Source organism: Aplysia californica, unplaced genomic scaffold (genome assembly GCF_000002075.1).
Source record: "Aplysia californica isolate F4 #8 unplaced genomic scaffold, AplCal3.0 scaffold00082, whole genome shotgun sequence".
Taxonomy (NCBI): Eukaryota; Metazoa; Mollusca; class Gastropoda; order Aplysiida; family Aplysiidae; genus Aplysia; species Aplysia californica.
This window is the reverse complement of record NW_004797352.1, coordinates 1,375,358-1,395,929: the sequence shown is the minus strand read 5'-3', so window position 1 is coordinate 1,395,929 and position 20,572 is coordinate 1,375,358. Positions and strand designations below refer to the sequence as shown.

The following is a 20,572-nucleotide window of genomic DNA, read 5'->3' as shown; positions in this document are numbered from 1 at the left end:
TTAAAGAAACTGAACAAGGATAAAAAAAACTTAACCTTCAATTTTTTCAAAACAGCATTTTTCGGGATTGTCCCCTTGTGCTTTAAAAGCGACCAATTTGACCAGGTAATATGACCGGCCTCTGTGGTATATAGTGGTTAAGCACTGTCCTGGTGCACACAGGAGACCCGAGTTCAAATAACAAGTGGGGAGACAATTTTTAGTCCAGTATCTCGTTCTTTCTGCTGGGATGTACCTCTCTCAGCTTGGGTAGGCCCTGACAGGCAGGGTCGGAAGCCCACCTCCAAAATGATATTGTGTCAATGGAGTCATAAAAACACCTACTTTTTTTTTTTTACTTGCTATGTCATCTCCAAGTCGAAAATGCAACCTGCAGTTAATCTCGCGAAATGATTGTAGAGTCAAATTCTGCAATATTAATAATATAAGAGTAAACAGATAAATCGCTGTATTTCGTTGTGGCCCTGTCTAGCTTTTCCCCTAATCCAGTTGGCAGAGGGGGGAAACAGGTGAGATAAAAGACAAAACTGCTTGAGGATATGAATTACAATGAAGGTGCTGGATTGCAAACCCCTTCTCGACAAATTTCATGGCTTGTCAATAACACTCGTTTCTTGATAAACGACTTCCATATTAAGAACTAGTAGCGAGTAAAATGAAATTTGTGATTTTTCAAACAAAATTAATTACTCAATCTCTAGTAGTGAGTAAATGGAAAGTTTGTGATTTTTCAAACAAAATTTAATTACTCAATCTCCAGAGTGCGGTAAAAATGGTGATACTAGTATTATTAGTTTTTTTTACTACAGGTAGTACAAAATGGGCTCTTCCAGAAACCACACTTGTTTCCCTTTCCTTCTCAGAAATCTAACGTGTGTAATGATCCCCAATAAGCTTGCTACTTTTGCATTGCAACCTATTAGCCTATGATATCTCTTACACGCAGTAGGCTCTCGGACTCGCAACCGTAAGGTCGTGGGTTCGAATCCCGTCAGGGGCCCGACGTCGTGTCCTTGGGAAAGGCACTTTACACGAATTTTCCTCACTTCACCCAGGTGGGAATGGGTACCCGGCTATAGACAGCGAAAGATCTTGTCAGTTTGTTAGTGTTTGAACGCTTAATCGGCTGCTTGCACTGTATGCTTCCCGGGAAGCTGAGAATGTTTCGGAGTGTTCTATGGTCTGCTGGGGTAATAATATAGTGTAAAGCGCATAGAGCCTGCTGTTGAGCAGGGATATGCGCTATACAAATGCTATCTATTATTATTATTAGTACATTGGACAGCAGCACATCTACTTCACAAGTGACATTACATTCATCTTATCACTATGACGTCAAGTCCTTTGACACATTCCGTGTCTTTCAAGACAAAGTGGTCAACTGCAATGGAGTCCACTAAAACCAGAAACTGCAGGACTGTTGGATTTTCTTCGGTTTAGCCGTGTTTTCAATTTAGAGAGGTTGGTCATATATAGAATGATAAAAATTGGGGAATTTGTTTTCTTTCCGTTTACTCCTCTTTTTGTATTAACCATGTCTGGTTTAAGTTTAAGTGGACTGTTGTAGTTAGGAAACACACTTTAGTTTTACTTTGCATTCTACAGTTACTTGCTGCATCATGGGATAGTTCTATAGACACACAGGAAAAAAAAAATATAAGTCAAACAACTTCTGACACTGCAACATTTTCTCAAATGATTCAATCCCCCCTCAAAAATAATCTAAAGAGCACCTTCAAGGGCTTTCACTGTCAAACCCTCTATTGCTGCACAATCCTCCGTGTCCTGCAGCTTTGGCAAATTTTGCATTGAGCCTTCTTGCATCTTAAGATAAGAGACTTTCACCTTCCATGCATCAGGCAATCTTGGATCTTTCACAATGCCAAAACTTTGTACAAAGATGCCGATGCAACTGTTACTTCTGTGCAAAGATCCACAGGCTAGAATAAGCTTTAGACCATGAGGATCAGATTTGATCTGGACACCATCTCCACTTAAATTGGGATGAAACAATAACATGTCAGTGTTTGTGAATGCAGCGAGCCTCTTAGCTACACTCTCACACCCGGCATGGTCTTCTGTCTGGGAAGTTGCAAATCTAGCCATGTGAAGATGCAGCTCTGCGTTATCCCAGAAATGTTGTGGTCCAAAATCTTGAGGCACCAAATGAAATGATGGATTCAAAGAATTTAACATATTATAGAACCAAGTCACAAACTTGACAGCCGTGGCACATTCCCCATCATGAGCTGCTGCAGTGGCAGCACCACTGCCGTTGGAGGGACTGATATAATTCACATTTACATTAACAATATGATTTTGAACTAGAGTCTTAGGCACTATCAGACAAGACCTTTGTGGAGATTCAGAGTCTGCCTGCCTGATATTGCTGTGTATATTCGAGGAAGCTGATGACACACTCAGGACCACACTAAAAGTGGCTTTCTGATGAGAATCATTGCTGGGACGAGCAGACGATTTTGTTGCTTGATAACCTGATTTCTCTGGACGAGAGCATCGCGATGTCACAGGGGAGTTCTTCTTGTTGTTGGATGCTGCCTATGGAAGAGACAAAGCAGAAACTCATAAACACCAACACATAGTTAAACCCTCTTTGCTTTGAAAGTTGGCAAAAACACAGGAGTTGTTATGAATGAAGAGAATTGCTAGAGATGGCTGTTCAAGACTGACTTGTATTTTTATAATTTGCTTACCTTATAAATTTATGAACAACCAGCTACTGCTCAAATTCATTAAAAATAAATAAATTTAGAATTATTTTTTTTTTAAAAAGCAAGTAAATTTACACACCAACAGTAGCTATTAGATAATCTTAAAATAAGTCTAAAAGTGAGAAAAACCATGAGAAAATTATGTACTGCAGGTAAAGATTTTTTAAATTGTCATTTCAAAGAAAAGACAAAGCACACAAAAGAAGCAAGCTTCTCAACTGTTCAAAAATCACTTGTTTGTCAGAACTTATCCATAAATCCATAGAGAGATGATATCAGCCAGTAGGTTTACTTAGAACATATGTGTATATATATATGTCTGTGTGACGGTATGTAAGCACTTCTGCCCCTGGTGGATGCAGTTGAGAGAGAGAAAGGGGGGAGGGGAAGGGAGAGGGAGAGGGAGGGTGAGAGGGAGAGAGAGGGGGGAGTGAGGGAGGGAGAAGAAGAAGAAGAAGAGAGAGAGAGAGAGAGAGAGAGAGAGAGAGAGAGAGAGAGAGAGAGAGAGTGAGAGAGAGAGTGTGAGAGAGAGAGAGAGAGAGAGAGAGAGAGAGAGAGAGAGAGAGAGAGAGAGAGAGAGAGAGAGAATGAATAACAGCATATTGTCCCAACAAGGCTTAAGGCTTTCACTCTACAGGAGCACTAGATGTGGTAGAAGGCTGCAGTATTGTTAATAATATCATGAATTAAAACTCTACAGCTAAAAACAAATTCCGCTAATCTAGTAGGAGTAGCTTGAGTCATACACAACTAACTTATGAGACAGCTGTTTACACTTGAAGAGAGGTTCATATGAAACACTTCATGATGAATATAATATCTTTCATAATACATACATGTGTCTTGAAACATAAAAAAGCAACACATATGACCTTATGCAGTTGCGAGCGCCGTAAAACCTCTACTAAAACAAAAAAAGAAAACCCACTTCACTTACTTCTTTCTCCCAGTGACTGAGAAGATTACTTATGACCTGTTCCTTTGACCAGCTTGAGGAAAATGGTAACTTTTTTCTGTGAGTGTAGCGAAGCAGAAGATCTTTGTTTATCTTCTTCCTTTTCAAAAAAATTTCTGCTGAGTCAGTAAAAGCTACAATAGCTTCAATAGCTTCTGAAAATGAAAAACAAAAAGCCTTCAGTTACTGTTAGATATAATAGCATCGTTGAGAAGAACATAACATGAAAATTACAAACTTGTATAGCAGTTTTTTGGAATACATAATAAAGGAACGGTGGTGGGAAGCATCTTGTTGTATCTTTTCGCCCAGAAGGGAAGAAGTATTTTATATTAGCAACACAGAGCAAAATATATAATATATATAAATATATATACAGTAGTCTTCGTTTAAGATCCCGGTGCTCGGGAGCAAGGAAATGCGGGATCTTAGGCGAACCGGGACCTTAACCGACGAACCCAGGGAAGAATCTATGGTGACCCATGTTAAGGCTCCCTCCACTCTAAAATGAACTGACGTGACCCCTTGGTGGGTTTGTGACATAAGGCAGGCAAAGACTGGTTAACATTGATGACCTATCACAGTGCATAGTGGCAACAGGCGTGCCATTTTCACTTATTCTCCTATCATGTGTCTCAAGATCTACGCTTATCCAGTTGCCCCTCCCCTTTACCAGTCGAAAATTTATAGCTTTCCCTCTCTGACCAAGTTCCCCTCCCCCTGCCTTTGTCGTTACACACCATTACGTTACGTAATGAACACACCAATTAAAATTCAGTCTGTCTCGTAAATTCGGGTGTAGAGACAACTGCTGCAATGGTCATGGAAGAGTTCACAGTTCGATGTGATCCCACCAGGAGCGAACGTGTAGGTCCTACCCACCCAGTGAGTGATGTAAGTTTAGGGGGAGAGCTCATGTCGGTCAGTTCACACGTCGGTGTGATCCCGTCTGGGGCAAACATTGTATTGCTTCATCGAGTTTTACAACGTGTATGTGATCACATTCATGATAGTGGCTGATCTTTGAGGCAACGGACAGTTTATCGATCTCAACTTATCACTCTCGGTTTATTGGCGGTGCCCGCCCGGGTCTTTGTTCCGCAAATTAAGATCTGAAATGCGGGATCTTAGCCGAATGTAGACCTTCAGAGTGAATCAGAGCGGGATCTTAGGAGTGACTTTTGTAAAGTAAAAATTCTGTTTTCTTAAAACAGCGGGATCTTAAGCGAACCGGGATCGTAAGCGGTGGGGTCTTAGGCGGAGACTACTGTACAAAGAAGGAGAATATGGGAATGTAAAACATCTGAAAATGATTGGTCATGATAGTTGCACTGGCAGCTGGTGTCACCTTGATGGGTGTCCTTGAACATATGTTGTCCAAAAACTGACAGTGTCTTTGTGGCATATTTCCACACAGAAACAACACTTAATAATACGATCTTAAACATCCCTCATGGCTTTATAGTAAATATGCTCAAATGTCAAAAACTACAATACACAACAAAGCACTCTCATAGAGAAAGACAAAAAAACCCTAAACAAATTCAAAGTGCCCTCTCAGAAATCCTTAGCATGAATCTGTTATATTCATACCTGTTTGTATATATAGTACAGTCAAACCCTGTTGTACTGCCTACCTTGGGACGAGCATGAAGTTGGCAGTACATCGGGGCTGGCTGTACAACGAGGTCTTCATTTCCTCTGATATATTAAGGACCGACTGCCCAACATCAAGGGAACTTGTTTACCAATCGCTAGATGAATTAATGAATTATCTCCCTTTGATCTGTCACTTTGACTAGAACTTGAGCGTGAGTCCTCCCTCACTAAATAAATGTGAGGCGTGTCAGTTATTCGGCTGACATCTGGCGATACGAGATGGCAAGGTTCCTTTAAAGTTTCTCCAAGCGACTTAAAAATGTAATTTCATTTTTTAAATATTGACCAAGGCCTAAAAATAATAGCATTTTCATACTAAGTACATCGAATTTAGTCAGGTTCACGAGCGGAGAGAAATTTGATGCTGAATTATGGTTATGTTTTATTTTGATTGTAAATATTTGTCTACATTACACATTGTTTGTTGTGTTCGCTTACGACACAATACATCACTGAAGATCTTGCCATATTGCCTGAAATCTATAAGACAAGGGTGGGGATGTGGGATGGGCGGGGATGGAGCAAATTGGCGAAAAGTGTTTGATCTAAACGTACGCCTAGCTCGTAGAAACGTATGTGAAAGATTGTAAAGTGACGACAGGGTTGATGCGTTGTGTGCAGCGTATAGCCTAGTGTGTACGGTGTACAACGGGGTAAATTTACACTAATTTAATAAGGACCGTACAACTGAGACAGTTGGCGGATGGCAGTGTAAGTGTAAAGCTGCAAATACTGTGTTTATATAGGGGATTCTTTTCGTACATTGGCAAAACCTGGAAGTAAGCGGGGCTGGAGGTACAAGGAAGTTTGACTGTATGTAGCTGAAAAGGGGGAGCTGAGTTAGTACAGCCAACAACACTTAAAGTGTGTGTGTGAGTGCTTATGAGTGTGTGTCTGTATGTGTAAACCAATATGGAAAAAAATCATGACAAGGAGACAAATCAACAAAGTGCACAGTTTAAAGTTTCAAAAAGTTTGCAGCTAAATGGCATAAAAGAATGGGGGGAACATTTTCACCACATGGGAAAAACAGGAAAACTAGGAAAATTATTGATTTAAGGAATGGTCTTTCTCTTGTATGCTTTTTACATTTGGAAGTTAAGCTTCAACTGCAAATTTGGTTGTCTTTTGTAGCAGTACAACTCCCCATACAATTTCAACTGCACCAGCCTGACAAACTTCCACAGGACGAGAACCATAGCTATATATATGATCAGTTAACAATTCTGTCTCCAAATCCAAGTGTAATTGTTATAGTTTGTGGGCACGGCGCTGCAGCTTTATGAATGTGACCCCAAGTCCAGCATCTCTGATTTTAGCACTCTGCTAACCTAGGGATCCTGTCGTTTGCGATTTCCTATTGTGTATGGCAGCAGATGCCATTCTTTTCATCTCTTTTTTTGGTGGATCCTGCTGCTACACAGGTGACCAAGGAAAGAGTAAACCGTCTTCGAAATACTAAACATATCTTAAGTCAGCATAAAGTAAGTATAAAGTCAAAGTTAAACCAATTGAATGTCACTTGGTTATGCTGACAATTTGTTACCTTAGAAAATACAAAGTTCTATCTATTATTTTTGGCTGTTCTGAGTTATTAAGACCACGGGGCCAGAAACCCAATCAAATATTATATCTGTATTCTCTATCAAAATTGTAAGATTTTAATTGGAGTCATCATCAAAATATTAATTTTGTGTCAAATTTCTCAAAACTAGGTACTGAGTAGATAGAACTTTGTAAGTCTAGGGTAGCCAATCTTGTAGCATCTTCTCGCCCAGAAAGAAGAAGTACATCATTTTAGCAACACAGAGCAAAGTAGAACATCTCTCCATTATAACTCATATACATAAAGAAGGAGAATATGGGAATGTAAAACATCTGAAAATGACTGGTCATGATAGTTGCACTAGCAGCTGATGTCACCTTAATAGGAACTATTACTGTATATAGTTATAAAAATAGGTTACACACAATGTGAAATAAAAATACACAGGTTTGCTTCAGACTACATATATATTACTAGCTGGGCCCCCGTTCGATGAACGGATTGAGACAGAAGCGTGTTGATTGTTCTCAGTAGCAAGAAAAAGAATTTGACAAAGAAGTCCAGAAAAAGCGATGATGGGCATCAAACGAAAGGATCACAGTCGAATTTAGCACCAAGTAAAAAAAGAAAACATGAGGCTAGATCTATATGGGTCGTACACTTAAAATAGTGCTCAATATTGCGTGACAATGCGCAATAGTATCAAACGGAAGTACGACTTGAAATAAACAAACCTGGCGGATTTTCTAAAATTACAGAGACAGAAGCGTCAGCCTACAAAAGCGATCTACGAAATAAAGAAATTTTAATTTAGCTTTTTGCAGCAAAACTGTCTCAAAACTGAAAAAACGAAGGGCGTCATGATCTGGAGAATATTTTAAAGAAACTTTAGGCGAAAACCACATGTCGATCGATGCAGCCATTAAAAAGCCTTTTGAATAGCAAAATTCGGCCACCACAATAATAGATATGTAGCCTCTGACATAGAGATACATGGTTTTGGGGGGAGAATGATAGATCTGACATGAGTTCTGGGCAGAGGGACAGGGATAGTTTAGCTGATTCAACAAAGTATTTATGATACCAGGTCCTTCAGACTGAATCAGCTTCAGAGAAACAAAATGTACCTACCTGCACAAGTGCCAGCATGAATAGTTCGGTTTGTAGCAGTCTCCAATAATGAGAATAAATCTTTACTGTCTAACAGTTGTAAGATTTCTTTACAATGAGCTTTTTCTGTGTCTGTTAACATTTTTCAAGCAGGACTGTAAATTCTTCCATCTGTTGCACCTGAAATTCTGAAAGTTTGAAGGAAAAAATTTAATGTCAAAAAATTTGTATACCATTTTTGGGGTTTCTTTTCAGGAAGGAGCAGGTGTTTTGGAAATCGGCAGCACAGTTAATGTTAAACGGCTGCAGGAAGTGTATTTTTACTTATTCTTTGAACACCGTTGTAAACCTTCTTTTAGGCTGTTATCTGTGTCCAACAGTAAATTATTCTGGAAGCAAAGGGGGAGACCCGACATGAAGTAAGACTAACAGTAACAGTAAGAGACGATGGGAGAAGGAGGAGACCTGACTTGGAACCAAAACAACTTAAGCAGGCAGAATAGCAAGAGGCACAGAGTTTCAATTGCAGAAAGGTCCTATAAGTGTGGTCAAAAATTCATGGGCACAACTTATTGCCAAGTATCTCCTCAATTATTAAACATAAGACTCCCCAGCTTTTGCACAACGACTTACTGACAATTCGTCTCAACAGATCAATATTTTTGTGAACACCTGTTCACTGTACCCTAGAAATTATATAATAAATACAGTAGTCTCCGCCTAAGATCCCGGTGCTCGGAAGCAAGGAAATGCGGGATCTTAGACGAACTGGGATCTTAACCGATGAACCCAGGGAAGAATCTATGGTGACCCATGTTAAGGCTCACAATCGGTAAAATGGTCTCCCTCCACTCTACAATGAACTGACGTGACCGCTTGGTGGGTTTATGACGTATGGCGAGCAAAAGAGTGGTTAACCTTGATGACCTATCACGGTGCATAGTGGGATGTGGCGTGCCATTTTCACTTATTATCCTGAGTCTCAAGATCTACGCTTATCCAGTTGCCCCTCCTCTTTACCTGTCAAAAATTTATAGCTTTCCATCTCTGACCGAGTCCCCCCCCCCCTCCAAACCGCCTTTGTCGTTACACACCATTACGTTGTGAACCCACCAGTTAAAATTCAGTCTGTCTCGCAAATTCGGGAGCAGAGACAACTGTTGCAATGGTCAAGGAAGAGTTCACTGTTCGATGTGATCCTGCCTGGAGCGAACGTGTAGGCCCTACCCACCCAGCGAGTGATGCAAGTTTAGGTGGCGAGCTCAGGTGTGAGTGCGATGCATGGGAAAAACAAACCCGTCGGTCAGTTCCCACCCTAGTGTGATCCCGTCTGGGGTAAACATTGTATCGCTTCATCGAGTTATACAACGTGTATGTGATCACATTCACGATAGTGGTTGATCTTTGACGCGACGGACAGTTTATTGATCTCAACTTTTCACTCTAGGTTGATCGGCTGTGCCCGCCCGGGTTTTTGTTTAGCAAATTATGATCTGAAATGCGGGATCTTAGCCGAATGTAGACCATCAGAGCCGGATCTTAGGGGTGACTTTTGTATAGTAAAAATTCTGTTTTCCTAACACAACAGGATCTTAAGTGAACAGGGATCGTAAGCGGTGGGATCTTAGGCGGAGACTACTGTACTAATAAAAAATCCAACTAAGGGGTTTCTACAGATCATAGATGTTTGCAGTGGCGGTGGGTAGTGAAGGGCTCACGGGCTAGAGCCCCTCTCCCCACCCCCCAACTCTATCAAAAAAGCAAATGAAAATAACTACGGTATATAAGCAGTTGAAACCGTTGTGGCCGCACACAATGAACACAGAGTGATCAACTTAGCGGCTTGCTCGTTTATCCAACCACTGTTGTCACCGCTTACAACTATAGTAACCTAACAGCCAATCAAAATGTCTTTAGGGCTCAGCAAGGGACGAGCCCGTTCTCACGCCCCCTCCTTATGAAACCCCTCTTGTAAAAAGGTAAAAGACTAGGAAAAAATAACACTGCACAGAGGGCTCACGCTTTCCAAGCCCTGACAATGGGGTGAAAGTTTACGACACATTTTTCTAAAGTGACTCAGTTACCTATGCACCCATTGGACCTTTTTTTAGGTGCGTTCTACTTCCTCAGCAAACAGGCCTAATCTAGGTCATAGACGGTAAATGTTTGGAGTGCTGTGTGAGCATGTTTGTGTGTGTGCCGCTGAGATTTAACAGTTATTAATTACATCAAACCACTTTAGAGCCAACTTTTTAATCAGATAAAAAGTAATTAGAGAAATTTGAAGGTGAAATGGCTTTGTGCCCACCATCCAGAAGAACTCAACGTAGAACAAAGAGATGGAGGAAGGCAAAGGTGACTCTTCTCATTTGAATGGTTCTCAAAATGCTGTGGCTCGCCGTGAGCATAGAAAAATCACCACTGTTTTGTTCTTATTGCTTGTTATTTGGTGGTAAAGAAATGGAAGCAACCTAAGCCCCACCCAAATTTTGGTCCATCCACCGCCACTGGATGTTTAAAGGTTTACATCACATGATCTGGGACAATAGCACTTTAACTTTAAGAAGCAAGTCTGTACTTTCTTCTAATTGCAGCACTTTGCTAAATTGAAAGCTTATATTTTGAGTACTTTTGGTGTAAAAAAAGTGTTCACTATAAAACTAAATTTGAAACAAGAAATGGTGCGGAACGAAACTTGAAGAATGCACTGAAGCGAATCGCTACTGACCAGCAGTGAATTGCACTGTTCTTCATTTCTTTCACTCGTAAGTTTACTGAAATATATTAAAAATGAGAGTTGTTTGTGATAATCTACAAAGATTGTTTGAAGGATCGCACATTCTAACTGGTATCTAATAAAGTTAAGAGTGACGTCATCTAACCAAAGCATTTTCCTGTCACCACAATACCTGTCTACGATTCCCCCTCATCATTATGCTGTTCTTCATCAGACGACTTATAAAATATGAGCAGAAATTCTTTTCAACTTCACTTGTCATGTATCAGATCATATTACTGCATGGGTTATCGATACTGACTTTAATACTTGGTATCAATGTTTTATCTGAAAGAGAGTGAGAGATGCACTGTCTGCAGTTCTTTCGCTGCAAAGCAGGCGATAGATAAAAATTAAAACTGGGCCAAACCTGGACTGGGGAGCTGGAAGTGGAAGAGAGGCAGAGGCGGTGCAGTCTGCTATTTTTCAACACAAAATGAGCGGTAATATTTCACTTGTTTTTAACAACACAGCTTGTTCACTTTCGTCTGACTGCGTAAAAAAAATTCTAGCTCATTCATTACTTTATCTACCCCTACGAAACTTTGCATGGCACTTCTGCAGGCTAGCAACCAAACAAAAATATATTTTCAGAAAAATCTTGATCCAGTAATAATTAAGTTTTTCTCTTTGGTTCCAAATATAAAACTGCTCTTTGGAGGCATACACTGGATCGCTAAAATAAATGATTTACAGAAACTTTGCCTACAAATTGCTAATTTTGAGACAGCAACAGCACCTTGCCCCTCCATTTCAGTGTAAGCTTGAAGATTTCATCCCATGGCCGTCTAGACACCTGCATGTCAGTCTCGAAAATTACTTACCCCATCTTTTGAATCGCATTTCTTAGACAAACGTTAGAGTGTGGTGTTGAGGAAAATGTGTCAACTTTTTAATGTTTTAGGTGAATGCAGTAAATCCCCTTTTATTGTTTTTTAAACTCTTTCCAGGCGAAGTTTTTTTTGGGTCTAGACATAATTAACTTGTGGCTCGATTTGGCTATGCAGGTGGTGTACAAAATAACTTCATAGAAGCATAAGTCTATCACTCAAAACGTAACATATGATATATCAAACTGAAGGAAATTGAATGAAGAATACATCCCAAAATGAAAAAAGGATTAATTTTGAACATAAGTATGCATTAGAAGGGTTAGAAATGGCGATGGGTGATGAGAAAAATAAATTTTGACGGAAAAAATTACATTCACCAAACATGTGAAAGCAAATCAGCATAGCTATCTTATCATATACAGGCCAAGAGCATTTTATAATCCATAAATTTCTGGAAGCGCAGCTTTTTATTTGAAAGCAATATTCCAATTTTTGTTTGAGTTATGAAATTTATACTGAGTCTGGTTACATCGTTTTGTTGATGCAAGACCGCAAGAACTAATTCACTAGTTTTTCCCAAAACCAAAGCTTTGACAAAGTGAAACTGATGTTTTCGTTTCCAAAATCCTTTCCAAGTTTTTCAATAGCAATATAAAGTAATTATAAATGACGGATCGCGTTAAAACGAAACAATACTGAGGCACCCCATCACAGTCAATATCGGCGATACATCCTAAAAGGGTGGGGACTCGCGCCGATATATCGGCCATACGTCCGGAAAGAGTGAACCTGCTTAAAGTTTACATCAAAGAAAACGTGACGGAACCTTAGTTTGCAGTGACCTTTATGAATTGGCTTTTTGATTCTGTTGGTCATCCAACTTTTAGACCTGTATTAGATCTATATATATGCAAAGATCTGAGAAAATTAAACAGCGATTTCATTTTATCCTCTTGTAACCGCAGCCAAATGAAAGTAACCAAGATAAAAATATGGGGGTTTCGGGATGGGTAACCATAATTTGAAGTTTTCTTATTAGATTTGATATTTTCTATCACTCGCTGCCTGTCAAACATCGCATCAGCATGCACAGCGAAAAGTAATTGTTTGCAACCAGAAGTAATCATTTAGATAATATATTTAAAGCACTTTGTGGAGCCAAAACCCACAGGCCCTACTCCATAATAATCGTTGGGACCATACCCGGATTATCCCTAAAGTTTGCCACAAAAAAAATGTCACCGAGCAGTGATGTAGGTATATGCATAATGTCAAAATGTGTGTGAGAAGTGGGAAGTGCTGTGAACACTCCAGTTTTCCGTGTGAGGAAGATTTCTGGTTATTAGTGAAGAAAAGCTTTTTTAATCAATCTAGACTCAACTGTTTTGAGAAAAAATTATAATAGTTGAGACAAAAGGATACACCTTACCGGAATCCCCGTTTTTCTTCCGATGTAAACTCAATTACTTAAGCTTGGATATAGCGGGACAAGGAAAGTTCCAAACTCAGATACAGCGGGAAAGATTGAGCGAGCTCTAGCTTGGGGAGGGGGCTGTAGGCGGGCTCCAAACAGGCAGTCGGCATTGTGATTGGCTAGTCCAGGGATGAGTGAGGTGGGGCAGGCGGTAAGCCTAGAGAAAAATGGTGCTGAGAGAGAGATGGTGCGGAGAGATGCGTTCCACTCCAAACGTGATGTAGATCTGTAATAGCCCTCTGTAGAGCTGGTGAAGTGAATGCGTGCGTATGCCTGAGCATCAACGATCGCAATTCAATGAATCAGGAATCATGTACTACACGCTCTCCTCTTCTTTTACTTTTTGGCCTAGCCTAGGCCTATGGCATTACATACGCTCTCGAACTGAGCGTCTAAGCTAGGGCACATATCACTTTTTTAGTGGCTCACGTAACGCACCTCTCCGCACCATCTCTTTCTGCCGCATGTCCCACCTCGCTCATCACTGGACTGGCCAATCACAGCGCCGCACCACTGACTGCCTGTTTGGAGCCCACCTACAGCCCCCAACCGCAACCCCCTTCCTCCCAGCTAGAGCTCACTCGATCTCTCCCACTGTATCCAAGTTCGGGCCTTTCCTTGTCCTTCTAAACCCCAGCACAGGTAATTGAGAGTACAGATAGAAAAAACCCCCCGGGGATTCCGGTACAGTACCGCTGTAGCGGATGCCGTTATAGTCATGTTCTACAGTATTTCTAGTATCTACTAGATCTAGATTTAGATCTAGATTCTAGATCTAGATAGATTAATAAGCAACGAAAAAAGGGAGTGTATACAGACCCGGTAACCGGGAACAAAGTCACAAAGTATACAGACCCCGTAGGGAAACTCTTTTGTGATTTCGGAAAGTTTCAGCGCCCTCTGGCTCAGGGTAGATCCAGGTTCTTCTAGATCTATGACCTAGGTCTAGATATAGATCTAGACAGACATAAATCATTGGTAGTAGGGGTACCAGTAGTAGTAGTATATATATAGGGTTTTACGGCGGAGCCTAGATCTAGATCTAGATTCTAGATCTAAATGAAGATTGCAGAATGTCTTTCTGATGAACGATCGTTTTTCCTCCGTTTTGGAGTTGGAGGAATCACAATTTGAAGAAAAGAACAATGTCACAATGTCAATCGAGCAGTCACCCTCTCTATTTCTCTGCCTCTCTCTCTCTCTCTCCTCTGTCTCTGTGTATCGCTCACATTCTCTTTTTCTTTCTTTGTCTCTGTCTTTCTTTCTCCCCACCTATTTCCCACTCTATCTTTCTCTCGTTCCCTCCTGCCAACTGGGGTATGTCACACATTTTGCTAGCATAGCACTTTCCCCTGTTCTCTCTCTCTCTCTCTCACACACACACACCCACACACTACCGGGTCTGGGCGCTGAAACTTTCCGAAATCACAAAAGAGTTCCCCTACCGGGTCTGTATACTTCGTGACTTAGATCTAAATCTAGATCTAGATCTAGATTCTAGATTAGATCTATATCTAGATCTAGATCTAGTTCCTGGTTACCGGGTCTGTATACACTTCGACGAAAAAATAAAAAGGCCTAGATTCTAGATCTAATCTAGATCTAGATCTAAATCTATCTTTTAAAAGTCTAGATCTAGAAATCTAGTACTAGGCCCTCTAAGCTAAAAGCCCTTCTAAGGCTAAGTATACAACTTACTAAAAGTAATAAAACTGAAAGTAAAAGGCGGGGGTCGTTCCAATTCCAAGTGTAGTCAAGTAGACAAGGCCCCTAGGCTACCGAACTCATTGTTAGTGAGAAGGGAAGCCTTTCATTTTGCCTTCTCACTCAGCTCACAGTTCTTCACCAACACCAGAATCCAACAAGCAAAACTAGGCCCAAGATTAGAGCACAGTAGTGTCCAGAACATGCAGAAAACAAAAAGCGTAGGTAGACGTCTGGAGGCCTAGCCAAGGAAGGTAATTCAGAGTTCTGTCACCACAGTCAACATCTTAGCGATGACTGATGACCTTTCACCTCCCTCGTTATGATTGTGGTTGGGCGTTTTGTTTTTGACGCGCCAAGTTGTCTAATTTTCATAATTTTATTTAATTAAAAAAAAATGCAATACATGTTTATTACAATCAATGACAGAGAGAGAGAGAGAGAGAGAGAGAGAGAGAGAGAAAGAGAGAGAGACAGAGAGAGAGAGAGAGACAGAGAGAGAGAGAGAGAGAGAGAGAGAGAGAGAGAGAGAGAGAGAGAGAGAGTTGATTTTTATCGCTTATCAATCTCTAGGCCTACTCTATATATTATATTTTTGTGAAAGTCCGTCACTTTGGCCGCCTAAAACTTCCGAACCACTTAGGGGCTGTTCAAATAATATAATCTTACACCTTTTTTGGTAGTTTTTGACCCCCCCCCCCTTCTTACACTTTTCTAACATTTGCCCCCCCCCTCCAACCACCCAGTAATATTACATTGTTCGCTTATAATACTAATAATATGACATTTATATTTATATCTCACAAATTCGTGTTACAATCATTGTTCCATGCGCTTTACATAATATTCATGACGAACATGCATATGTTCCGCGCAATTTACAGATCGTTTTAACGATCGTATAATTGCGCGGCAATCTTAAGATTGCGCTGCACATTTTAACGATCGTATAATTCACTTCCATCTTTATTCTTTTACTCACATCAAGGAACATTCACGCATATTTTCAAAAGTGCAAAAATATGAAAATTAAAATTAAAATTAAAGTTAGATATGAAACTGAAGAGCTCACAAGAATGATACAATTGTATAATCGTTAAAACGCACAGCGCAATCTTAAAATTGCCCCCATGATCTTAAGATTGCCACGCAATTATACGATCGTTAAAACGTGCAGCGCAATCTTAATATTGGTAAGTATTGGTGGAACACACAGGCCTACACAGATATCATATGTATGCACAAAATAATATGCAGTTCTACATTTACTAAAAAATAACAGAGTAGATCATTCAAGCAAAATATTGCATACACTCTTTCTAACTTAATTACTAATAAGGAAAAAATTGAGACTCATGTCAATTTTAAAAGCCCCTTAATTACAAATATAACAAATTACAGTGGAATTCAGGACCGAAAAAAAGTGTTGACTTTGAGCAAGGTTGACTTTATCCATTGTACTACTCACCATTGAAAATTGAAGGTGACAGCTACAAAATTACAAAGCAAAACAAAGTACCTGGTAACAATAAATAAGATGTTAGCTCAATTTCAGGGAGTAATTCTGAAGTTGTCTCCAAAAACAAGAGATAATGAGTGAACAAAGTAATTGGAGATGTGTACACCACTAGCTCAGGATCTAAATACATGTATCTCTTCTTAAATGAATTCATCTTGAGATTTAGCCCCAAATTGTTTACTTTACGCAAGGTTAATTAACACTCAAGCAGTTGACTGTATACATGTATCAGAAACACAATTACTTAAACAAAGAAGCTAAGAAATGGGACCACAGTGAGGTGTTGACTGTAAGCAGGAGTTGACTTTATCAGGATTCCGCTGTATCTGTTATTACTGATCATTATACTTAAAACAAAAAGTGAAATTAGTTATCATCGACAAAGGCAGTGTTCATCATTATGTCAAATATATTTTTTAAAAACAGGGCCATCTGCTGAGCTGTCTTCCAATGGGTCCTGTTCTATGTTCTTATACCGTCTAGGTCCTGTTCCAATTCTTCCTGATCTGTCTCCTCTTCCTCCTCTTCTTCCTCCACCCCCTTTTCTTCCTGAGAAAAGCCCTAGTGTGCCTCTTAAATGCTGCAATACTTGAAAAATATTTTCCACATTCCTTATAATTATGGCCTCTGCACAGTCTGCACACCATGCAGCCTTTCTTGACTAAGGCCACCCTTTTTTCCCTTATTTTTTCACCTCACAAAAGGGTAATATTACATTGGTTAAATACCCCCCCCCCCCCCCCCCACTGTCTTACACTTTTCTTACAGGAGCCAAAGACCGCCCCCACCCCCTTTCCAAGTGTAAGATTGTATTTGAACAGCCCTTTAACTTTCGAATTTGATTAAATTAATGGTGGTTCAGAATCATTTAAAGGGTGCACAGTTTTATTGAGGAGCCTGAAGTCACTGTAGTTAAATTTTCAGTTTTTCATTAGTTTCGTTTAGATCTATTCTTGGGAAAGTTCGACCGTCCGACTTCTAAATGGCCATTGTAAACAAGTGAGGTTTCCATTCACAAGACATTCAAATTTGTTTGCATCTCAAGATTTATTGCTCCATACAGTACTAGTACTAGAGTGTACATATTGTAAGCCAATGACTTTCAGTTGTTAATGCACAGATCATTCCTTTCATCGAAAGGGGGCCCAGCTAGTACTGTAGAATAACTTTAAACTAAGTATAGGGGGGAGTGGGGAAAAGTGGGCAACGGTGGGAGGAGTTTTTGAGAAAAAAAAAGAATTAACTCAAAAATGAAAAAACAAAGGACAAAATGCTTTATATCAATCGAAACAACATTTATTGCGTTTAAAAAACAGTTATAAGCGGTAACAGGGATATATAATAATATGAAAATTGTTTTATAGGGTGCTGAAGTCAACATTACAAGTGGGGAGAAGTGGGCCATGGGTGGGGAGAACGTGGGCCCCCCCTGTGGAGAGAAATGGGCCACAGGTGACATACTGTTACCAAAGATAGTACAGCCATAGGGTATAGTATCTTTGCTGTTACCACCAGGGCTACCGAAACCTAAACAAAAAATCAATACATTCCTCACAACGGCACAAATATGGAATTTAACTGAAATTAAGATCACCAAATTGTCCAAAGTCAACCTAGAAACAGATGCTCACCTCTATGGTTCTTGCAATAGTGCCTCTGAATTCAGAATGTGGGTTGGGGGGGGGGGGGGGTTATGGCTGTGATGGAGTCAATATGGACTGAGGAAATATCTTCCACTACTGGTTTTACAAAGTGTGGACTCTTTTGGCCCTTTTTTCGGGGAAAAATCAACCCCAACATCACCTTTGTCTCTTTCTTTGACAACAACCCCGATTACTGTTTACATAGTAAAACTGTATTAATTTTTTGTTGAGAACTCACACACCACGCCATGCACTGCTGACGTTGAACTGCTTAGTATCATGAGATACGATGACTTTTGGTGGACTGTTGTGATTCCTGTTTCGTCACGATTGAGTATCTGAGCTCCACAGACACCCAGCGGTCGCTCAGCAAGTTTAAAAATGTTCCCACAAAATGTTTATTGAAAGCTGTGGCTCTTGCCAATGAGGTAACCTCTGGTTGTCGCACGCACTGAATTGTGGATGTCTCCAAAAAAAGCCCACCTGCCACTCCTTTCCAGCACATTTTGCCTCATCTCACGAAGATGGGTACGAAAGGTATTATACTAGGTGATTTGCAACAGCGACTTCATAGGCGAGTTTTCTGCAGTTAGCAGTTGTCAAACTATGCACAGGATATTTTGGAACATTTCAACATTAATTACTGCGCCAATTCAGTCTCCTGTTGTACTGTGAATACTTGACTGTGGACTGTGACGATAGTTTGGACACAATTCAACTTCATCTCGAAGAGCTTTCTTCACATTGTTTTAAAGGGTAGTGCGAGCAATGCCGTGAAGGTATGTGACTTCCCTCAAAGGCGCTCTATTTCTAACAGCTGCCACTGCATTGTTCATTGCATCAGGTAAGGCTGTGCCTCTGCCGGTCTTCCTTTGATATGTAGCACTGTCCCTAGAGATTTAACTTGAACAGAAAAAAGAATAATAAATCATTAATTAATACGTGTCTTCGGGACGCCGTTTCATACCAAAAGACTAGAAAGAAGAGGGTAAACAGCGCCACAGCTTGCAGTGTGACCAGAGCCTTGATCTAATTATGCAGTTGCGAGCCCCGTAAAACACTTACAAAAAATTAAAAAGCAAAACAAAACATTTACTAAAAACAAAACATTTCTTAAAACAAACAAACAAACAAACAAAACTTCCTTGCTCAGTGCCCATATCTGGGCTCACCGTGGGGGTCACAGTGGGTTTGTTGCAGCTATGTCGTAGTTACTACAGGGGGCCTTAACTCGCGCCCTACGAGCTAACACTGAGGCCTTCAGGACAACATTTTGCAGTCCATGACGCCATCAAAGTATAATGTTAGTGTCGCCTCCCACGTTTTTCTCACAAACAGCTTTTGTCCGAGGATTTTTAAAAATATAAATAAAACAAAAACAAAACAACCCAACAACGCCCACCCCCCACCCCCACTTAAAGTGGGTTACCATAGCCTCGCGACAGCTCCAGGTGGTGTTTGCTGATATGTTGTAGACGTGATTTCAAAGTTGAATTTGAAAAAGAAGAAAAAAAAATGCGACCCTACTTGAAACTTTTTCCAATACTTGATGCAGCTCAAGATCCCCAAGACTCTATCCCCTTTCACCCCCACTCCCGGGTAATTTGAGTTAGAAACCCCTTTGTAACCAGGAACAGGAAACAGTAGGCTATGATCGCAGTAATGTTTGAAAGTACGGTGGATTATACTTTACTTCTACAACCATATCTGTGATGAAAGATGGAACAAAATCGTTTGGACTGATACATGTACCAGTTCCACAATGATTTTTACCATTTGAAGGTGAACATAGTAGTCAACTTGGGAGGGAGCACCTTTTCCAGAGCAATATTATGCGGTTAACCGATTTGAAGCTTGGCTCTTCTTTTCATTGACAAAAAAATATAAAGAAACATTTGCCATTAATAAAAATCTCAAATATTCTCGATGAGCACTGCTTTTATTGTGGCAAAGTTACGGTTGAAGCTTGAAAGAAGTAGAAAAAGATTCTTGTCTACTTTCACTCAAATACGAAACATTGTCATGTATTACATATTATAACTAGGAAAAATGAAACAAGCTCACACTCCATGTTCAGTCAGTTGGTTAATTTATTATGGGAAAAGATTTGCATAGCAACAACATACAGGGGAGTGATGATTTATCATGTCTTTTTTCTGGAGGAAACCGAACTTAAAAGCAAAATATAAAATTGCCTCGAGGAGACAGAAAATATTCTATGGAGAGAAAAAGTGTGTGTTAATGTGTGAGAGCATGTCTGACTTAGAGGGAAGGAGGAGAGAGAGGGGGTGGGTAAAGAAACAAATAAATGAGAGCGAGGGAAAGATGGGAGGATGTTTAGTTTTAGTAGGGTTTTACAGCACTCGCAACTGTTGAGCGCCAAGGGGTGAATGTCAACAGAGAAGTCCAAATGAGGAATCCGGTTTACTCTGCTCACCTCTCTGACCTCAACAGCATAAAGTCTGCTTCGACTGTCAAGGCACAGATGGGGGAAGATGGTGGAGTGGGGAGAGAGAATGAGAGAGCAAGAGAGAGAGTGAGAGAGTGAAAGAGAGAGAGAGAGTGAGAGAGAAATAAAGAGCAGAGAGAGAGAGAAAGAGAGAGAGAGAAAGAGAGAGAGA

The 20,572-nt window shown here is 40.2% G+C and overlaps 1 protein-coding gene across 1 annotated transcript; it reads right to left on the bottom strand.

Moving 5' to 3' along the window:
* Nucleotides 1-1,201: 1,201 nt before the first annotated feature.
* Nucleotides 1,202-15,095, bottom strand: LOC101851396 (uncharacterized protein C3orf38 homolog). Its single transcript, XM_005094467.3, has 4 exons — nt 14,784-15,095; nt 8,024-8,190; nt 3,670-3,842; nt 1,202-2,559 (listed from the first exon to the last, which is right to left on the bottom strand). The coding sequence occupies exons 2-4, from the start codon at nt 8,142-8,144 to the stop codon at nt 1,723-1,725; spliced, it is 1,131 nt and encodes a 376-aa protein (XP_005094524.1). The 5' UTR covers nt 8,145-8,190; nt 14,784-15,095; the 3' UTR covers nt 1,202-1,722.
* Nucleotides 15,096-20,572: the final 5,477 nt, after the last annotated feature.